This window comes from Thermobia domestica, chromosome 8 (genome assembly GCF_964235325.1).
Source record: "Thermobia domestica chromosome 8, izTheDome1.hap1.1, whole genome shotgun sequence".
NCBI lineage: Eukaryota > Metazoa > Arthropoda > Insecta > Zygentoma > Lepismatidae > Thermobia > Thermobia domestica.
The window spans coordinates 89,384,304-89,408,153 of NC_137461.1; the positions used below are offsets into that span (position 1 = coordinate 89,384,304).

The following is a 23,850-nucleotide window of genomic DNA, read 5'->3' on the forward strand; positions in this document are numbered from 1 at the left end:
CACTCCCTTGTTCTTTTATATAAAGTTCTTGTCTACTGTGTAACATACGCACCATCGGCGCATCTAACTGGTTTCGATTCCTGATGGATGCTCGTGTAGGTCCACGTCTCATGTAGTTTCACTGCTGAAAGGAGACGTTTAACTTCCAGCCAGGGGCGTCATTTAGGGAGGGCAGGAGGGGGCAATTGCCCCCCCCCCAAGAGTTTGAGGAATACATATACTTTAATCGATTGTCTATTAATATACTAGTACAAAACGTGAAAGTCTTATGTCGGTGGTGCTCTTGCCCCCCCCAAGCAAAGTCTGAAATGACGCCCCTGCTTCCAGTCAACCAACTCCATAACAAAAATACATTCTATTTTCCTTTACGGAGCAATACTAAAACAAGAAGAGGTGAACTTAACTCAATAGCTCCTGGCATGCAAAGCTGTGGAACGCAGCCTCTGTTGTCGAGCTAAACCTGTGTCTAGCCACCTAATATAGCGATCTTTACTTCCTAGGTGATTGGCTTCTTGCCCATCAAATTTCATTCAGATTCGGCCAGTAGTTACCGTAAAATAAAGTAACCCCCCCCCCACACACACAGTGTATGCTTACGCCGGGAGCTAATGACGTCGCGGTCATAACATTAACTTGCAAATTAAATCTATCCGGATTAGTCATTTCATTAGTAAAATTTGAATCTGATGAACTTTATAAAGGAAGTTTGCCTAACTTTCGCTCAAATTTCTATTTTGCATGTACTCTATTACTGTGGAAAGTGAAAATGAAATGCACCGACGTATTGAAATTTACCGTAAATGACGATTAAATTTAATTTATAATGTGGAGACAGATGTATTGGGAAGTATAATTAGAATTTCCCATAAGACAAGATTCCAGGCTATCTAGTCTCAAAATGTTGTAAAAGGAATGTTTCGTCTCGAAAAATGTATCTATTTCTATTGGAATAGCCCTGTCTCGTCTCATGGGCAATCCTAAGAATAAGGTACATCTTAATGGAGATTTCAATTAATAAATTGTTGTATTCCTGTGGCTTACAGAAATAACCCAACTTACCTCCTCCGAAAAACAACACCCATTCATCATGTGATGTTTGTCCATCGTCTAGAAATCTTTCTGGTTTAAACTTGTCTGGGTCTTCCCAATGGTCACTGTCCATATGAATTGCGTATATATTAGCCCATATGGTAGTTCCCTATAATTTACAAAACACGTATTATAATTATTTTTTTTTAAGTTTCTGACACAATACACTAGAATTATATAGAATAGCAATAACATCAAACAAAATTCTTTATACCAAATGAAAGAAATAAAGTACAAATAAACCTAGATGCAATAAACCTTCTTTGAGAGTTATAAACTGTCGAAAATTGGATAAATGAGATTTTAAAGTACCCTAATTTGAAAATTATAGGATGTAAATATAGCAGACTTCCTTCGTTCTGATACAGCAGACCTTTTCTTATAAAATGCACTGTGCAATTACGATGTGGGTCATAAACATGATTATTTAGGTATTGCTTGTACTACTATTTGTACCCTCTTACTTCGAAACGTCAATAAACATAACTATTCGTATCCTATCGCTGATTTTACAGAGGAAGGAGCAAATTACGTATGTGATTTACAAGTCTAGGTCATGCAGAGAGCATGTAGATAGATACCCCAGAGAACTTGCAGTGCTATGGAAAGAAATCTTTCTTTTTTAAAAAAATATATATATATTCTGAATAGTTAGTAAGAATGCTTTTCATTAGTAATCAAGCTCTTCTCTTTTCACAGTTTTACAGCAGCATTCACGGGTCTAGGAATCAACCATCTTCACAGTTTAAAAGCAGAACACGTACATGCATAATTGAATTAGAGCCAGAAAGAAGTCTATCAACTCGCATGTTTGTAATTTCTATCTTATTATTATTGTTTCTAAATTATAGTACCTATCTTAGTTTTATGTGGTTCCTTTATAGTAAAATTAAATCACATTTCTAATGAGGAACTATTTTGTATAAGAGCATATGCGTCAGCAGCTCATCAGCAAATCATCGCTTTCCAGTTGCAAATGTCATTGTTTATGATTGTTATAATGTTAGATGGTACAGATTCGTGTATTCGTGTTCATTGACAATTAGTGATTTCTCACGAGAAAAATTAAAGAAGGCTATATAGAGTATTATTTCTTGAGTTTGTTACTACCGAGACGTATGATAAATAGTGATCACATGCTTAATGTTAGTTTTCACACATGACCCTTCATTTATGGGCTTCACACACACACACACACACACACACACACACACACACATATATATATATATATATATATATATATATATATATATATATATATATATATATATATATATATATATATATATGTGTGTGTGTGTGTGTGTGTGTTTCCGTGTTTTAGATACAACAAAGCAAATAAATACATTTCTTTCGAGACACCTGATATTTTCTTCCCATCTTCTTTTTAGGACTATGTTGATCGCTTACTGAAAGATTTTCCGACAATTAGGATTTTTTCATTACTACAAGATTTAATGCAAACATGTACCTCTTCTTAAAATTGCTTACTTCTTTGTTTCAAACATTTAAAAAAGGATAAAGAAAAAGAAGACAAAGAAAATCTTTCAGTTTAACATCCCGTGTTTCTCGGTTTTAGATTAAGAAAGAGGGATAATTAAACCAAATGAATGATAATGGAAGAATTGATGGAATGAAACTGTGGGAGGAAATGGGAGTATCCCACGAAAACACACAGACACGATGTTGTCCACCACAAACTTACTTAGCCAGCAATCGAACCAGGGACCTCACACACCAGAGGTAAGCGCTCTACCACTGAGCCACTGTGCCCTCCTCTCCAAAGAAAAAAAAAAAGAAAGATACCTGTTGCAAGTTTCCATAAATTAATTTATGCGAGATTGGCTCCAATGGTGAAATAAAATACTAAACTCTATTTATGGGAAGAGAGTAAACTAAATTTATTATCTTTTCACAGTGGGAAATTGGTAAACCAAACTTAACAATTAATCAAGTAGACCTCGTTTGAATACACTTAATAATAATAATAATAATAATAATAATAATAATAATAATAATAATAATAATAATAATAATAATAATAATAATAATAATAATAATAATAATAATAATAATACCACTACGCTTAAATTTCAGAGAAGTTTCTACAGTTGGCAATGAGAATTCCCAGTAATAATGTATTTCTTGCCAGATATTTGAAAAAAAAAAAAGTGCTAGAAACCTGTCGATGTCAAGTTAAAAGTACCACCATAGAGTAGGAATATTTCCTGGTTCTGAGTCTTATCGAGAATCTGATCAATTTGCTGAACAATGACTTTCAAACAAGAAGTATGGAAAATACAGATGATAGATGCCTTGAATCAAGTATGTTTTTCATGATGAGGAAATTAAACTAGCGTTCGAAATAATGGTATAGATGCCTGAACTTTGTCGATGTCAAACAAGAAAGAATAAGGCCATATTCTATGTTAATGTTTCAGTACTTTTGTGTTTCTATTTTGAATTTTGCTGTAATTAATACCTTTATTTGCCTTAACAGTCTGTTCACATTAATTTGTTGGGTAAGTAAGTATTTATCCGTCATTGAATTTAATGAGAATATGATACGTCGTATCTTTAAACTATACTTCTATTTTTCAAGAAGAGCTGGATATATTAGACTATGAATTATTAGTTATAAAACATCAGTCCCAGCAAATGAAGTTAACTCACCTTAGGAATATCGTATCCCATTATCTGAAAGTCTTCTAGAGCCAGCCGTGGAACGAGGGGTATAACAGAAAATATCCTCTGAACTTCAGATATTGTTGCCATCGTATAGGGCATCCTAGAATTTAAGGAAATATACAATATATATTTTTTAATCTGTAAGTCTCATTTAAATATTGTAGAAAATAAGTGAGATAAATAAAATGAGATAAATTGTTCCACTTTCTGACTTGCTCAAGAACATAATATTCATTTAAAGTTCGTAAATCACAAGAAAATTCTTTCTTATGTAAAAATAATACGTAAGTTGTAGTGGACTTTAGTTTTCTACGTTATAATGTTTTAAAGTCATAATAGGACAAATCATAGATAAAAGAATTGCCATACAACTGTTGTTAAATTACAAGTCGAGTAGTATGATGAATATAGTTGATATACATGAACAACGGTTTGTTATTACCAGGGATAAAAGTGAATCTGAAAAGGTAGGGGGAGACATGATGTCACGCCGTCCCCCGTGATCATCATTGCCCATTGTAATTTTTTAGGAAGTGGAGAGACGCCATATATATTTTCTTGGAAGTGGGGAACGACGTTCCCCTTGCGTTCCCCCTCACTTTTACCCCTGGTTGTTACTCATCGTATGTTGACGTGTAACTTAACAATAGTCATGGTAGAGTATTTGCCAGTGATTTGCTATATAATCTGTTCGTTTTAATAATTAACCTCTAATGCAATAGGTAAACCGATAACAATGGCGTGCTGGCAATAACACGCAGACGAGTATCCAGGAAACAGGCAGGTGAAAAATCAAATTGTCATGAGTGCTGCGTATTAGTAGTTTTCATATGTGAGTTGCTTTCACATATGCAGTTTGAAGTCCGTGAGCCAAGTTTGTGAGGTTGAGCGAGTTAAGTCGATTCCCATTACAAAGCAATTTGTTTGTTAATTCTGAAAGAAGCAGACATAATATTTCTAACTGGATGCTCTGTAAAGTCACAGTCTGCTGCTCCTATTCTTAGAAGATCACACAGAGGAAAGAAAAGAGTAGATAATAACCTCATGTTGATAAATGCTGTGGTAATAGACAAACAAGAACATCAATAGTTTTAAAGGTACGCTATACTAGTTAATCTATGACTACTAGTACAAGCCAACATTTGTTTAATCAATTCTCCTACCTCGTTTCTTTTCCGCCTTTGTTCTACATGTTTCTCTCTACCATTTCTCTGAACGTAAAAGCAACTTCGATGTAATACATCTATCAGTTGAAAGCGACTGCTCTAATCTAACAAAATCGTACAATGTGGTCTATGAATGATCTCTAATAGAATGTACTACAAAATGGTTAAGTTTTGGTTTTATCGGTGGTAAAACAATATCTTTTTTTAAAGTGACATCTCAACAAAACCTGGGTAGGATGTTTATACAAAATCTTTTATTTTGCTCAATTGATTGTCTCTTTGCCTTACGTTCCTCCTCCATCTCTTTCCCAAGATTAATTTAACCCCTGGTGTTCCTTGCATTGTAGCGACGAGAAATTTCATTTTATGTATATTTTCTGTTGTTTTTCTTGAATGTTTAAACTCAACAAGCCATAACTTTGCTCATACATTGTGAACTTTGAACTTTGGTCAATCAGAATTGAGGACTTGTTTACTTTTCACAATTGGTCACTCAGAGTCGAATTTCCTTTCCCCGGTGGGGGCACTCGGTCGAAAAAGTGTAAAACGCTTTTTCAGGCCAGCCACCCTAAATGAGATTTTCCTCATTCACACCAGGCAAATGCCGGGGTGGTACCTAACTTATAGGTCCCAGACCGCTTCCTTCCTTCCCCAATCCTTTCTTCTTTTCCTTTCCCCGGATTGTGTGCTCGCCGAGGGACGTCATCCCTCAAGACGTGAAGGGCTAAATGGCCTTAGATGCCGAAAGCCCAGAAATCTAAATCCCATCTCCATCCCATCGAATTTCCTTCTCTGGCGACAATATCAATTGTCCACTTTTTTTCTCTCTTTTATTCTGCTGGTTAACAGTGAATGTAACTGCCATCTATTGCTTAAAACTCAAACTATATGAACAGATGAGCTACAACCGCACAATTCTATAATAGAAATAATTTTATTATATGCTACCATCAGGCGCGCACCCACAAATTTTTGTTAGGAGGGGTCCAAGTAATATGTTGGAGACGAATCTGCATACTTCCTGAATTGTTCGTGTCAAAATGTTCTTCTGAACTAATAATTTAAGTTTCTGAAATTGGAAACTTGCTCTAAATATATGTTTCTTTGTAGTAACTCCCTATTTCTCCCTACTTATCCACTCCAGCGTTACAGTAGGCTCCTGTGTTTTTGAAAATAGAGTGAAAAGAAACAAACAATTTTCCAGATCTATTTTCAAGAAGCATTCCAGTAATATGATAATTTTTAAAGTTTTCTAGTAATGTGATAATTTTCAAAAAGCATTCTAGTAATATGAAGATTTTCAAAAAGCTTTCTAGTAATATGAAGATTTCAAAAAGCTTTCTAGTAATATGATGATTTTCAAAAAGCTTTCTAGTAATATGAAGATTTTCAAAAAGCTTTCTAGTAATATGAAGATTTTCAAAAAGCTTTCTAGTAATATGAAGATTTTCAAAAAGCTTTCTAGTAATATGAAGATTTTCAAAAAGCTTTCTAGTAATATGGTGATTTTCAAAAAGCTTTCTAGTAATATGAAGATTTTCAAAAAACTTTCTAGTAATATGATGATTTTCAAAAAGCTTTCTAGTAATATGAAGATTTTCGAAAATAAAACTTTCCAGTATAACGAAGATTTTCAAAAAGCATTCCAGTAGTACGATGATCGATGATTATTGAAAAACTCTCTAGTAATATAACGATTTCCAATTCCAAATTTCTCATTATATTAATTTTAATTGTTTATACTCACAGCTTCATATGATCGAGTGACGGTATTTCATCCTTCCCAACCACGTGATCTATTTCTTCTTGAATTTTTGCTTGCACTTCGGGATTTAACACAAGGTTCAAAAATAAATAACTTAAAGTATTACTTGCTGTATCTAATCCCGCAAGTAGAAGGTCCGCAATGATATCGAGCACATTGTAATCTGAAACAAGAAAATAAAATACCAAGTAAATACAAATTAATAAAATAACTTTGTATACTCACTAAAAACCTCTCATGATTTAAAAAAAAACAAAACAAGAAGTAACATCAAACAAACAAAAAACTCCAAGTTAATGCAGAGACGATCCCAAAAATCTCTGTTGTGACGCACGAAGAGTGTTTTGTCTCTTCATCTACCCAGTACAAATGCCTGTGTTAGGGTGATTCAAAGAAACGGGAAATTTTGAAAGTCGTGTTGGTAACAGTGGGAGTTTGGTAACACTGAATAACGTACTTCAGCCTGTCAACGACACCCTGCCATTTAGTTATCCTGAATGCTTGAAGTGGTGCGCAACGTGCTTTCGCGATCAAAGCGTTTTATAAGAACAATGACAGTGTGGAGGGAGCACGTAGAAAATTGCACCGTCATTTTAATTTAGGACGCCACTGGCACAAGACAATCGTATGGAGCTATACCAGCGTCCATTGCACAGCAACAAAGTTATTGTGTGGTGTGCTGTGTCATCAAACAGTGTGATGGGCCCTTATTGTTTTGAGGACGAGAATGGCCATGCAATTACAGTCACATCGAACCGTTACGTCGCCATGCTTAGAACTTTTGTTGTGCAACAACTACAGAGATTTCCACTTATTATTAACACAGTCTGGTTTCAACAAGATGGATCAACGTCCCAAACACCACGAACATCGATGGCTGCTTACGCCAATTGTTGGAGGAAAGTGTATTTCAAAAAATGGTGACATTCAATGGCCTCCCAGATCCCCTGATTTGTAAGCTTTTGCTTTTTGTGTATTCTAAGATGGCAATGTTTTTACTATAAAATGAGATTTAAAAAATTAAAAGATTGTTTTTGTGAAATTATTTAATTTTCAAAATTTCCCTTTTTTGTATCACCCTGTACTTTCACACCTCCCTTTCTTCGGCCATGGTCACGATAGTTACATAGTATTCTTCATTTATACATCATGTACCCTCTTCCTCACTGAAGAACACGTGGCAATTTTGATCATAGCAAACATATTTGATGGCTGTTATCTAATATTGCGAATAGCAGTTAAAAGCATTATTTACCAGCTGCATAATCAAATCAAGGCCTACACAAATTAAGTGCACTTTTAAACAATATATATATATATATATAAGTTTCCGGAATTCTGATTTACCGTGAGACCGAGAACGATTATATGCAAGATAAGTACTATGGTGCGACAATATGAAGTACATCTGCAAGGATTAGAATAATAACAAGCTTCCCTGGAATTTAGTTTTCTAATATAAATTTGATTTGTAAAATAACTTAACTGTTGCTAAGAATAAATGGCTAGAACTTGTCAATTTTGGATGTAGAATTGCCCAAAACTTTAACTGATAGCGAAACCACATTTTGTCCAGCTAATCGGCATAAGAAAACGACTAGATGTAGCTATAAAATACCTAATTTGACAACATTAGCTATTTCTCAGCACCCACATTTCGAAGTTTCTGTAGGTTTTTTTTTTTCTTTTTTTCTTCATTCTGTATTTATAGAACCACAAAACATGCATTTCCTCCCATCCTGACGTCTCCTTTTGCCATAGTACCAATATACAAAACTATTTGATTTTGTGCAAAATTAGTATGATACAAATATTTACAGTGCAAATTACCTGTTAACTGTACGCCTTCTTCCTCCACGGCTTTTATTATGCCATCTATGAAATCACGTAAATTTTCATTGGAGTAGGTTTTTCTATGTTCATCTAAAAGAACCTGCAAATAAAGAAACATTTAAAATGGACAGGTTGTCATATTTTATAATGCATTTTATATGATTTCTTATATTCTGAACCGTTAAGGATATACACATTGCTATATAAAAAAACTCATATTTTATTACTTGTTTTAATTGCTTGAATGAGTTATATCTTCTACTTATTGATTTATGAATTTCACCAATTTACAGAAAAAAGATAGAAAGTATTAAGCAGAGTCTGTGCTTTTAAGCAGAGTTATCTTGGGCTTGCAAGAAACCGTTATAGTTGGATATTGAAATAATATTTTGTGGTAAATAATTATAATATACATAATATGCAGTTCAATAAGATAGAGCTTTCACCTGTTAATGAAAGTCAATGGTTGTGAAATTATTTTGTGTGTGTAACTCTTGAGAAACCGTGTTGGCCTGTCCACGTGAGAAGTATTCTCAGGCCTTTTAACATACATTTAAGCTAAAATTAATAGACCATAATAGCAGAATGTGCACTAACGTATGAGGATTGTTCCAAAAGTTCATGGACTAGTAACATTATGCCGATTCTGTATAAGTGAATCTGTGTTTATGGTACTTGGAAAACGTGCTTGGTTAATGCAAATAAAGCTAACGGGCAGTTGTGGTTTGTTTGCTCATTATAAAGTCGAACTACAGTGTGTATTACAATATTGGGAATCGCTATTAAGTTTTGTGTGAACTTACGCAAAGATGACCAGGAAACATTTGAGATTATCAGACAAACGTATGGTGAAGTTATGTTTTTTTTAAATATATATATATATATATATATATATATATATATATATATATATATATATATATATATATATATATATATATATATATATATATATATATATTACCAAAAGGTAATCACGGAGGCAATTGCGTATCCTCAACAATCCATTGTATCCTGTAAATTCTGGAGCAATAAATCTCAATGAAGGGAGCATGTTGAGAATTAAACCGGAGCCCAAAATAGCTCTTTCGTAATCTTCCAGTAAAGCAAGCATTTTGATCAGTAGCGGGTCCGTGTACGAAAATGTATGGCCACCAATAATTTTCCAAAGGCTATTGATAACCGCTGCATGGAATAAACGTTCCATTGGAATTCCATCAGAGGATTGCTCTTTGCACTTTTTCCTCAAATCGGATACAAAATGCAAACTTTCTTCAGTAATGGTTGTTTCCATGCTGTTCTTTCCGAAGCCCAATTCTTTAAGAATCTGCAAGGTCAATCTGCGATTTCTCCACCAGAAAGCTCCACTTTGGAATAGTATCGCTGCAAGAAAGAAAAAAATCATGAATTTTAACACATATGGTACTACTCATAAAGTATTATTTAGTATTAACGTATTGGGAAGTACAAATGAAAAGTTAGATCTTCAGTTTGGTCATTAAAAATATTTAGAATCCGAAAGATGGGTTAACTCTATTGATGATCATCAACTCTAGACTGTACTGTAAGACTATGGCTATACGAGTATCCGTTTCCTATGCGTTACCCCCCGCAGCGAACGCGACCTAGGTGGCTACTCGGTAATTTTATTTTCGCCAGAGTTATAAATCATACTGTGAGTCAGTCAGGGTCTTTTTTTTTCATTTCCCGCGCCGGAAGAGTAGAATCAGAATTACATGCTTTAGTTGGTTTCTTGTGAGAAGACATGAAGGTCTTGCTAAAATCCCCTTGTCTGACAACATGTCTTTCCTTTTTATCCTTCCTTTAGATATCTTTTATTGATTCCGAAACAGCAGGTGGTCTATTGTTCCGAAACGCACTAAACACGCTCGAGCCGACGTATCCTGCTCGTTTTTAATGCTTTCACGTTTGCAGTGCATTGTGATTAGCCATCCACATTTAAATACGTGGTCAGCGTATTCCAAGCGTACGTATGAGCCATTTAAAGCGTTGCGAACGCATGAAGTAGCCATGCACTTAATATTTCCATTACTTCACTCGATGACTCTTGAATGAAAGAAATTTTTAAAATTCTTTTTGAAATAGCTAGAGCGATTATCTCGGCCAAGTTCTTTGGTGAAGTCAATCCGATAACATCTTAATGGCTAACTGTGATTTTAATCAGTCCGTTACTCTAGCGATAACTCCTGAACAAAAGTATTTGTTTTAATAGATAGCAAGAGCAAGTATCTCGGCCGATTTCATTAGTGAAGTCAATCTATTAACACCTTAATGAATAAGGGTGATTTTAACCCATCCATTACTTCACACGATAACTCTTAAACGAAATCGAAATTTTAAATTCCCTTTTATTTTCTAAATAGCTGCAGTATTTTTATTCCTAGGTAGTCCCGGACTTGTTGAATATCCAGTATACCTAATTATGCTATAATAGAAAACAACTTTACGATAATAAAATATTCTTAACCCTTTGGTTACATGCAACCGACATTACTTTGTTGAATTTCTGATTGCCGCATATTTTAGGATAAGTTTTATCAGTCGTAGGAATTATTGGAATGATTTTTATAATTAATTAATTAATTAATATTTTTAAATATATTATACGTAAGACCCTTTCTTTGGAATAATTTAATTGATGAGTGAATACTGCATTGAAATAAATCAACTCTCTTGATATAACCGCAAACATCTTTACATATATGTATACACACAAACTCACACATACAGGTCAAACTGAGACCCTCCTTTTCTCTGAAGACAGTTCAAAATCTGTTACACCAAATATCACTACAAGTAATCCAAGACTACAATATACTTACCACCTTTGTCCATATATCCATATTTGAATACAGGCATGTTTTCACGTCCCTCCGTCTTCTTGTTTCTTAATACTTCTTTTACTGCTTCCCTTCCGGAGACAACAATTTGAACATTTCCCGCCTGGTTAAAGGTATAGACAGGACCATATATTTTGGCAAAGTGAGAAAACACCGATCTCAAAGTTCCCAGACGTAACAATTCAATGGCAAAAAACGGGAAATTTCCTAGCAGCGGGAGTGACACTGGTCCTGAAAATAGTAAGAAAAACTGCTTTTACCATTCAAAGTACGTATAGTTATTGATACAATACAAACTTTTTTAAAAATCCAACTCTGAGATATACCAATCAATAGATTTCATTGACCTGAATTAAATTATATGGATAAGTGTAAATTTTGATGCGTAGATTTCGAGAGAATCGAGAAAAACATTTTTGGTAAACCTAAATATTGATACTATGTGATAACTACGCCATCTCTTGAGGTGTAATTGACACTGAACTATACACTTAATAAGATGAAACTGATGCTGAAGCATACACTTATTAAGATAAGACTGATACTGAAGCATACACTTATTAAGATAAAGCTGATACTGAAGCATACACTTATTAAGAGAAAGCTGATTCTGAAGTATACACTTATTAAGAGAAAGCTGATACTGAAGCATACACTTATTAAGACGAAGCTAATTCTGAAGCATACACTTATTAAGACGAAGCTAATTCTGAAGCATACACTTAAGGTGAAGCTGATACTGAAGTATAAACTTATTAAGATGAGGCTGATACTGAAGTATAACCCCATACGTTTTTTTTTACAGTGATTCTAGCAAGATGACGGTGCATGGTTATACTTAATGAAATATAGTCTAAAATTACGGTTAATTTAAACTTTAATTTTTGATTAATTTATAATAATGCTGAGAATAATTCCCATGCGTAGTTTACGAAAATCAATGAAAACAAATATTTATAATTTTTTATTGCCAATAATAATTTACAATTTTCATTTTGCTGGATCAGACTTTTAATTTATTAGCTAATGTATATGAGGAACTAGACTGTTAAAAAGAACATTTATATCTATTGTTTGTATTCTTCTAACGGTAACACACTTACTTCTGACAGTCACAAGCTTACACCTAACAATGACGCAGATACTTCTTGTAAATTGAGTATAAATCTAACCATAATGTTAGACTTACTATCCTTTTATTAGGATCACGCAAATGGGACTTATAATATTGTGATGTTAGTACTTCCATATGTACGTGTTAATTCACGCTATAACATTTTTAAATTCTCTATTTGTAATAGATAGCTAGAGCGATATCTAGTAACAATGAACAGAATCCGTTATCGTTGTAACACAACTGTGTAGACCAATAGTAATGTTAAGATTTCTCTACCATTTTTGTTTAATCAAGACTTTTCTCTATTATCTTTCTTTAGTTGAGCTTGATATGAGGTTTAATCAAGACACTTCTCTTATAATCTTTCTTTAGTTGAGCTTAATATGAGGTTTAATCAAGACATTTCTTTATTATCTTTCTTTAGTTGAGCTTGTTATGAGGGTTAATCAAGACATTTCTCTATCATTTTTCTTTAGTTGAGCTTGATATGAGGTTTAATCAAGACATTTCTCTATTATATTTCTTTAGTTGAGCTTGATATGAGGCTTAATCAACACATTTCTCTATCGTGTTTCTTTAATTGGACTTGATATGAAGTTTAATCAAGATATTTCTCTATCGTATTTCTTTAATTGAGTTTGATATGGGGTTTAATCAAGACATTTCTCTATCGTATTTCTTTAATTGAGTTTGATATGGAGTTTAATCTAGACATTTCTCTATCGTATTTCTTTAATTGAGTTAGATATGGAGTTTAATGAAGATATTTCTCTATCGCATTTCTTTAATTGAGTTTGATATGGGGTTTAATCAAGACATTTCTCTATCGTATTTCTTTAATTGAGTTTCATATGGAGTTTAATCGAGATTTCTCCATCATCTTTAATTGAACTTGATAAGGGGGTTTAATCAAGATATTTCCCTACCACTTTTGTTTAGTTGAGTTTGATATGAGATTTAATTAAGACATTTCTCTATTATCTTTCTTTAATTGAGCTTGATATGTAGTTTAATCAAGACGTTTCTCTACCATTTTTTAAATTGCTCTTTTTTTTCTGAAGATTTACATCGTTGGACGTCTTATATTTTCATGTTTTAGTTATTTCCTTTTAATTGCATTTCGATATCATTTTAATTAATAAATTTGAGTTTGATTTTGATGTTGATAAATGGAATTTAATTTCAATTGAATCTGATTAATTTAATAATTGTGCTGAATGTTGTATAGCGTTATTCTGCTAGTGCGCCCTCTGATTGCATGGTACGGATTCTACACGTAAATTCAATTTACAGGGTGTGATTGAAAAGTACCGGAACTTCTTTTTAGAAAAACAGGTTTATTGAACTTTTTTACAAAAACTGTTAAAATTCTTCAAAATACATTCCTTTTGCGTCAATACAACGCCGGTAGCGGTCTTTCCAGTGTTCAAAACAATTTTTGTAGTCGTTTTCCGGAATGGCTGTAAGCTCCGCGGTTACACTCTTTTGTATCGCATCAACCGACGCGAAACTTTTTCCCTTCATCTTCCCTTTGATGCGAGGAAACAAAAAAAGTCTGGGGGAGACAGGTCTGGACTATAGGGGGGTGGGGAAGCACTGGGATGCCATGCTTGGCCAGGTAGGACTTCACGACTCATTTTCACTCGCAGTTCTTTTTGCTCCTCGGTCAACACCTTGGGGACCAGTTTGGCGCACACCTTCCGCATGTTCAATTCTTCAGTCACAATTTTTTGCACTGCATAGTATGTCAAATTAAGTTCTTCGCTGATCTTCCGGAGGGTTGTCCGACGGTCCAAGTTCAGGTATTCGCGAACTCGGTCGACGTTTTCATCGGTTTTCGACGTCGACGGCCTCCTAGAGCGTGGTTCGTCATCGGCGTCCTCCCGGCATTCCCTGAAGGCCTTGTGCCACTCAAAGATCCGAGTACGGGACATCACATCTTCCCCAAAGGCTTCCTTGAGCAGGTCCTGGGTCTCGGTGAACGTCTTTTTTAGTTTGACACAAAACTTGATGGCGTAGCGTTGGTCAATCTTTGACTCCATTTTCGGCGCTCAAAACACGTGACCGACGACCAAAACGACGTTCGCACGGAAAGCGATGCTTTCTCAACCGCTGATCGCAGCGCACTGGGCCAAGTTCCGCTTGAAAGAGGAAGGTCCCGCGTACATTTCCCCCCACCCCTCACATTTTTCGAACGCCAGGGAGCCTTGCGGCGGGAAAAATTCCGGTACTTTTCAATCACACCCTGTATTTAAATCGTTCAGAACTTTTGAAATGAAATTTCTATTTTAACATGTATGTTCTTTTATTATTAATTACTATTTTACATTGTATGAAGTTATGAATTGTGAATATAATTTTTCAAGTTTTCCTACTGGAATTCGTTCGGGGACCTCTAACAACATACACATATACTGTACCAGCGGGAAACTCTTCGTACAAGCGTTTGTAAATGGCTTTTACACTGCATTTTGCCGCACTAGCTTCACATAACCGGGAAAGTTTGACACAATGAGGTTACAGTTGAAAGCTTATTGTAACTATAGTAGAGAGGGCTGCCACCTAGTAGCTAAATTATGTACTACATGCTCTGTGTCTTTTCAGATTTTTTAAATGTTGAATATGGAAAGTTTAATGATAATTCAATTAATACACTAGCGGTATACGTTTGTATATGTTTCCTTAGATGGCCGCAGAAGATATTACGATACCTTACTAAATTGCTTTATTTATATATCGTGTTTTAAGTTGATAATTAACGAATTAGATCTAATTACCAGATTTTGTGAATGAGTAATGAGAAATTAGCATTTACATACGTATCATAACAATTGAAACTAACATTTGTAACAGTGCGGAAGCATTTTACACGGAGCGCGTTTGTAATTTGAAACTGGTTAACATTTACAGAAAGGTTTCTTATACTGAATGTTTTAGTTTGTTAAGCACTTTATGAAGATCGCTTATTGTATTTATGAGTTTAAAATATAGGAGACACACGACACGTCATACTGAATAAGACTTGAGAATGTTTACAGCTTTCACAGGCGTTAGCTTTGAATACAGTTTGTGTTCAAAATGGCTACATTAACGATTGCGATAGCTCAGTCATGAACATTGTGTGAATAGTTTGAGTAATCACTATGGACATTGTCTTATAGAACATACACGGGCTACGAACGCGGCTTATTAACTTTATAGGAGCATGCATATTTTTGTTGAGATTTACTTCAGAGATTCAGAGATGAGCTTAGATTCAGAGATGGAGTGGGTCAGTGGGTCGTTCGTCAACAGGACTTAACCAAGTGCGACCCATCACCTACACCTACTCTGACCCTTGACTCTGACCCACAATGACCCAATCTGACCTACCGACCTACTTTGCTCAGTGTATTGTATACAGCATCTTCTAAACACTGGTGAATTTGTATACATTTTACTTTCTAGGCCTCCATTTTCCTTTGCTTATCTGAGATGAGTATATCTAAGTGAAAAAAAAAAAAAAAACCTTTAGACATTTTTGGATATTGATATTTGTAATTGTAAGAATAGCAATAGGACTTAAAGTAGGCCTACTACATGGCTTTCGAGAAACAGTCGATTTCTACATTGTTTTCTACTCCCTTTACACTGTCCTATTTTTTTTTTTTTTTTTTTTAAGCTTGATTTGAGACTTTTAAATTTCATCCTATTTTCCACTGATAAGTATTTGTAATTCAACAAGGAAATAATTACATGTGATAATTAAATTGAAATTAATCGTAGTATGACCCTTGACAAACACTACCATTTCATATCGTAAAGGTCAGATCCACAGGTATTGTAACAGAGCTGTACTTTAGCGATTGACTGTAGAAATTCAAATTCCAATTAGTGATAATTTCACAGTCTTGTTTTATTAGAAGTGTTAATTCTTTAGTCAGTGGAGAGGAGAGTATGGTTCATAGGCCAAAGTTGATGACGATGGGTTTTGGTGGGTGTATGATCTGGGCTAATAGGCTATATTGGCCTATATATATATATATATACAGGAGCTATATACAGTATATATATTATTGGAATGTTTATCAGATGGGAGTATAAAATATTATTTTAATAACTAATTTACCCTTGGATTGAAATTAAACTTGTTAAATCATAATTATTTTATGTATCTTATGAAATACTTGATGTGAAATATACTAAGGGGAGAATTTTACGAACGAGTATAGAGATTACATTATTACTAGTATATGGTGTATTTATTTTATTGGAGATAATTATTTAATAAGTTGATAGAATATGTAAGATTTGAACATGAGAATGTAAATTGAGAACAGCTCTTAGAGTTATGTATGATATCATAATATGATTAACATTTGTTTATTGTATTGAATAGAGTTTATAATATTATATCTTTGAGAATTTAGAACTTGTTGTTTGTAGTTTATGTTCCATACATTCTAGGATAAATGCTTATAGGATAAAGGCATTTCTGGTCTCTGCTGGCTGCGGTCGTCTATGATGGGGGTGGGAAGCCGTAACTACACTACAGATAGTCTGTCGCATCAAGATCAAGCTGCGAAACTTGGACCACAAGCCCGTTCAAAGCATGTTGAAGAAGGTACACCACAAATTGAGAAAATTGAAGACCATACATCTCGTGCAGCATTGTAACAAGTAAGGTGATTCGTCAACAGTTTTTTCATCTTTGCATTGGCATTTGTAATGAACAGATTTGGCTGGTAGAAGCATTTGTGTGTGTGTGTGTGTGTGTGTGTGTGCGTGTGTTAACTTTCGAGTGCATATTGGTTACATCTAGCGACATGTATTGGTATCAGGTAGGAGATTTTCAGTGGCGGATCTAGAAGGTAAAAACTGGAGGGGGCAGCCAGAATCCAGACAATGATAGGTATATAATGTTTTACTATAAACTTTAAAAAATACACAAATAATAGTTTCAATTATTTTTGCCACTCAAAAAAGCGGAGGCCTAGGCCCCCGGCCCCGGACTAGAACTGCCACTAGAGATATCATAACTAGCGAGAATTATTAACTTGTTTATGAAATATTACTAGCTAACAGTATTGTATAATATATGAGAGTAGATAATCAACTTTCATCATCTCTGTCCTTTCCTAATTTTTGGCATTAACTTCACATAACCTATCTGTCGTTGGATATAGTGTAGTAAAAATTTTAAGTTAAATATAATGAAGTTCAAGTAAATCCTAAGTGGCTTCGTCTTTATTTGTCATAAAGCAATGTAAACCATTTGTGAAGGATATCCTGCGCAGCAGTAAATCCACTTACAAATGTAAAGATAGTACGAATCAATGACTATGATAGTGCCTATGTATAGACGAAAATTCTACCACTAACTTACTGTACTTATTATTATTTTTATTATTGTTTTGACATTGGTAACGATGTTTATTTCTTATTAGTAAAACATGATTTTTTGAAGAAAAAAAATCTCATGTAACAAATAGCTATTCTATCAGTTGTTACATGTAATTCAACGAGATTTCATTATATTTTGCTACCAAAAACAATATAAATTTTCATTTTCAGCTTCTAAAATACTTAGGAAAGCAACTTGTGAGAAATATTCCAATTAGAGAATAATAACACAGCCACATACATATACAAAAAACAAAAAGTTCTGTGCACCGGACCCCAGAGTATGGATTCGATATATTTTGTTACACAGAATCCAATTTTCGAAACCCCTGGAGATCGACCGAGTCAATTTTTTATTATGGGCGAAAAACTTGAGAGCGATTTTGTCTAGGGGGGACACATGTAACACAGCTATACAAAAAAAAAGTTCTATGTAGCGGACTCTAGGATGTAGATTCGATGTATTTTGTTACATAGAATTCAAGTTTCGAAATCCCAGGACGATTGACCGTGTGAATTTTGTTTTACGGACGAAAAACGGTCTTCCCTATCCAAAATCGCTCTTTTTTTTTCACTCATACTCGTAACAAAAAATTGACACGGTCGATCGTCCTGGGTTTCGAAATTTGGATTCTGTGTAACAAAATACATCAAATCCATACCTTGGGGTCCGTTGCATGGATTTTTTTTTTATGTATAACTGTGTTACGTGTGTTCTCCCAATCCAAAATCGCTCAAGTTTTTGGTACATAAAAAAACTGACAACGGTCAGTCGTCCTGGGATTTCGAAATTTGGCTAACAAATTACATCGAATCCATACGCTGAGGTCCCGTACACAGAACTTTTATTTTTTTGTGTTTGGTTGTGCAGTTTAGTTTTTATATTTTATATAGTGTACCGTCCGAAGATTATGCACCTATGCTAAGGAAGGCGGTGATGATGATGATAATTAACGAAATAGTGGAATGAAGACAGTGGGAGGAAATGTGAGAATACCGATAAAACACAAGCATACTGTTTGTCCACTACAAATTTTACTTGACGCGAGCTGGGATGGAACAAGGGACCCGATGCACTAGAGATCAACGCTATAGAACGGAGTCATCGCGGATCCAATATTAATTCAACAAAAAGTTATTAAGAAGGACAAGAGTAAATGAACTTATTTAAACACATTGCCTTATGAAATTCTATGAGATGTTTTATTACTAGAGTTGATACTTACCTGGAGGTAGTTTCCTTCGTTGAGAAATTTCATAATATATATACATTATTATGCCAATGGTCAAAAGTGCCAGCTGCCACATTTCTCCGGTTGGAAAGTAGGTAAACAATCTAAAAATAGACAAGCCAATGTCAGAGAAATAGTTATTATGTAACAATTACATATGCTTAATACCTTTTAACTTTGATCATGGGGTATTGTTTCCTCTACGAGATTCTTAGTGAACTTTATAATGATTAATTTGTGACCATCATTAGCGTCACTTCAGGCTTTGCTTTTGGGGGAGAAACGGGCAAGATTCTTTATGTAAGTAGAGCTTCCTTTTTATATTTGCATATTACTGTACTAACTAATTAACTCTATGCCTACGGAATCTTTAGGTTCAATGCCTTATTCATAAAAGCTCTCCATTCATTTATGTCCTTAGCCAACTGGATCTAGTTTCTATTTCGTATTCTGATTTCTGCGAGATCCATCTTAATATTGTCCTCCCATCTGCACCTAGGTATTCCTAATGGTCTTTTTTCCGGTTGGGTTTTCAGATAAAATTTTGAATGCGTTTCTACTTTCTTTCATTTTGGCTACATAATCTGCCCACTTCAGCTTGCTGGACTTGATGTCTCTAACAACGTTTCGTACAGATTATAAATGATGCAGTTCCTCGTTACGAAAATTCCGCCATTTCCCATTCATGTCTCTCTTGGGTCTGCACATTTGCTTCAGGATTTTATTTAGTGATACTTTCAGCCTACGTTCTTCCCTCAAATTAAGCGACCATATTACTACACTATTGATTAATATAAGTTGCCCCCTTACCTCTTAAATAATCCGTGATACCCATAGACCGTAAAAGATGCATTTATACAAGGTGTTATAAAAATGTGTCACAATATTTTGGGAACAGTTTCCTCACATCAAAATAAGAAAAAAGTTCATATCGTCCTGTGCTCAAAAGTGAATAGTTTCGGAGTTAAAGGGTGTCGAAAACGTGAAACAAGTGAGCTTTAAAAGTTCATAACTCCACTACTATGGGACCTATCGTAGTCGGGTCAAGACATCAAACGATGTTGTAGAATGCTCCAATACCTGCACACCAATTTTTAAAGAGGTAGGTGGAGAGTGATCAAGTACTCCCAAACAGCCTCTCTGAAAATGATTGTGCATGTACCGGAGGTTCTGAAAGATGGATATTTGGATAGTTCACACACTAGTTCCTCAATGATGTCTTGACCTGACTACGATCGGTCCTATAGTATTGGAACTATGAACCTTTAAAGTTCATTTTTTTCACGTTTTCGGCACCCTACACTGAGAAAAAAAATTGTAGGTGGCGCACTTAAAAAGATAGGTTACATGCGTAATTCCTGTAGTTTTTGGACTTAACGTACAACAGACGTATAACTGAAAACGCATGTTTTATAATACTTTCTGTATAAGTGTTTCATCTATACGTACTTTCCGTATGAAACAATGTAAGCGGTCAGGATCTCACATACAAATGGACGTATATAGCATATAGCTGACGAAGGTAACATAAGTATATGCATGTGATATAAGGAAAACTGTTAGATGTCAGACATCCTGCAACGGCATGATGTAACATCTAAGAGCAGTGCCTATGTAGCATACGGATAACGTATGATCCGTACTGATTTCTATACTAAGCAAGAGGATACAGTATATTTGTACAATATACCGCTGTCCGGAGAACGGATTTTTCTCTGTGTATAACTACGAAACTATGCACTTCCCAAAATATTGTGATAAATTTTTATAACAACCTGTATATACAAAGTGGTGGGTCATTTATCTTGAAATGCCGTTGTAACTTTTAAAAATGAAATGAAATATTTCAGTTTAACGTCCCACGATTATGTCCTTGTAACTTTTAAACTAGTAGATGAAATTCGATACAATTTTGTAACATTCAAATATCGACAAAAAGATATTGTTTGATATATCTTACTCTGCAATGCCAACCCAACGTAAAGTTACATGATTTTTTGACTGGCATTACGACACATTATTTTTTTCATATCTATATAGGGTCAATCTATGCTGAGGGATCGAGAAAAAACAAAAACTGCTGCTCGACCTTTTTTTTAAAAAAAATCTAATCTGTTCAGAAATGTTGAGTTGATATAAGAGTACTTCAAAAACACAATTAATTATTTTTTACAACATCCAATGGCGACGCAGCGGCTGCCGCCATTTTGCGTTTTCTCGATTTCAGGCGTTTACTTTGTTTTGAATATCTCAGCATGTATTTGTCCTACCAAATTGAAAATTGCTGGGCGTCTCCAACTTGTGCAGAGCTAAAACCTTAATCTCTTAACATTTTTGCCTAAAACCACTTGAAAAGGGTGAAATCAGGGCCTATAGTAGCAATATTTTTGGGCATTGAAGACATGTTTGGGAAGAGGAAACAACTGACGTAGGTGTCTGAATTTGTGTGTGCATGTAGTACGGGGTCATAAGTTTATACGCAAAATATTTGCAGACCTGTAGCTGCTCCCAAAGGCCTAGAAACTCGTAAAATTGGGGAATTATGCCAATTCGGCATATTTCACTGTCAAATATCTCCAATGGGCCTGGATAAAAAAATCTGAAACTTCGGAAATAGTTACTCCTTTATTATACCATTAACACACACAACAGCGCGTTTTGTGATTTTGAGCAGAATGGGATCAAAGTATTAAGGAACGACGTCATACTCTAGGAGGTGTTTTGTTCACAAATTCAACTGGAAATTCGTTGTTGTGAAGTAAAATAAAGTAGGATGAATGATTAGTCCAGTCAAGGCTCTCAAGCTCGTTTCTTTCCTCTAGTTATGTCTCACTGTCTTACTGGTGAAGAATGCTGCCATCAGCAGAATGCGAGAAAAGTCAAATGCACACTTCGCAAAAAGTTCGTAAGTACTCATCTCTCTTGCTGTTTGTTATATCAATGATATTCAATTGTTTATTCTCATTTTAAGTGTCAACTCATGCAGGAGACTGTTGTCCTTGGTAAAAAATAGTAAGGGTTAAGTACCGTATCGCTGGACTAATGGAGAATTTATTTAAGTTTGTGTGGAAGAATGAGTACAAGGCAGGTAAGGGGAATAGTAAAAGTTAAGAAAGTGGTTGTATTTGTTGATTGTTTTTGATGTTGTTAGCGGCACTGTATGTGGAGGCGGATGGACTATTTCGCGGAGAGGTACACTTGTTTTACTATACGGATACAGAAATTGTAAAATGTACAGAAAAAAATTGGCAAGTCTTTAATTTGCCCATTTCATGTCAAGAACAGAATCCAACCAACTCCTGCCTGGCTTCTAACTCGTTCCTACTACTACTATTACTACTCTTACTCCTGCTCCTACTACTACTAATACTTATACTATGGATCCGTATTAAAGTAATACTGCACGCCTAATGTAACGTAATCTAACGTAACTTAATGTAATCCAACAAAATATAACCGAATGCAATACATTTTGGTGCTTTTTTTCAGTTTTCAAAGTGGTCTGGCGATACGCCACAAATGCCAAATAGGAACACGGAATATACTTTGTTAAAAAGTGTAAGAAAAAAATTACATAAATATTAAAATGAGTGTTACTGGGAGTGAACATACACATGAAGCAAGTAAATCAAGATTTGTCCCAGCGGATTGAACAAAGTGGTCGTAAATTAGATCAGATGTTACATAGGTTACCCGAGATTCCAAATTCTACAGAAGTTACGGAAACTATAGTTACTGAGCATAATAACCAAAGTAAAGAGTTACAGGAAGATTTGTTCGTTAGCGAAGAAATTTCATCACTGGTTAGCATGAATGTTCCAAATGAACCTGAACTTCTCACAAAAACAACAGAAAATACGGATCCTGAATTTGCATCGGTGAAATTTGTTGAGCTTTCGCAAAAGCATAATTCGGTATTGGTTGGATCAGATTATCCTAACTTTTTCCTTCATGCGAATGTTTCTAGTTGTATTACTGATACTGCGTGTAATGAAGATTCTAGTAGGTACCAAATGCGAAGAACGGTGGTTCTTCCCAAGACAATCAGCACGATTCCAGAATTAGTCTTAATTTTCCATCCAGTGATAGTTCACAGACAAAGAGTGACTCACAGTGCTTTGATTATGTTTCTGTTTTGCAAATCCTTGAAGCAAATGCAAGCAAAGAACTTACTTCTGATAATGTTGCGAGGCTAACCCTAGAAGGCAGTGATGATGATGAACATCATCGCAAGCGAAAAGATAAGTTCCAAGGAAAGAGGACGAGGTACAGAGATGGAAGTCAAAATGATCGGCGAAGAGAAGAATGGGTTGACAGAAAAGGAAAGAAGTCAGATAAAAATTATCCGTCTGACAGCGATGCAGCTACTTCTAAGAAGCAGGACAGAGACACATCGGATGACCAAATGAAGTCTTCATGGAACAGAAACCGTGGTAGGACAAATTACCGTGAATATTGTGGAAAAAATAAGTACAACTCTGTTAGGAGACACGACATTTCGACATCAGTCAAACGGATGAGAACTGAACCTAATTTTACCGGTAAGGTAACCGAACCTAATCCTAGTAGCAACAGTAATAGTAATCGTGTAACCGAACCTAATCTTAAATCAACAGTAATAGTAATCGTACTATACTTAAGAAGCATATAGAGTCTAATCCTTAGATCTAGCTTCCTTCGAATTGGATTTCGTAGAAATTTCATAGATGGCAAA

General features: G+C 34.8%; 1 protein-coding gene across 1 annotated transcript in view; it reads right to left on the reverse strand.

The window, feature by feature from the left end:
- LOC145693051 (methyl farnesoate epoxidase-like) overlaps nt 1–23,850 on the reverse strand; it is a 63,919-nt gene that overhangs the window by 24,805 nt on the left and 15,264 nt on the right. Inside the window, exons 2-8 of the mRNA XM_081768721.1 lie at nt 19,131–19,240; nt 11,388–11,636; nt 9,509–9,927; nt 8,542–8,644; nt 6,694–6,874; nt 3,766–3,880; nt 1,060–1,198 (exon numbers count right to left, since the gene is read on the reverse strand). Coding sequence (XP_081624847.1) covers nt 1,060–1,198; nt 3,766–3,880; nt 6,694–6,874; nt 8,542–8,644; nt 9,509–9,927; nt 11,388–11,636; nt 19,131–19,212 — 1,288 coding nt within the window. The 5' untranslated portion in view covers nt 19,213–19,240. The remainder of the gene's footprint in view (nt 1–1,059; nt 1,199–3,765; nt 3,881–6,693; nt 6,875–8,541; nt 8,645–9,508; nt 9,928–11,387; nt 11,637–19,130; nt 19,241–23,850) is intronic.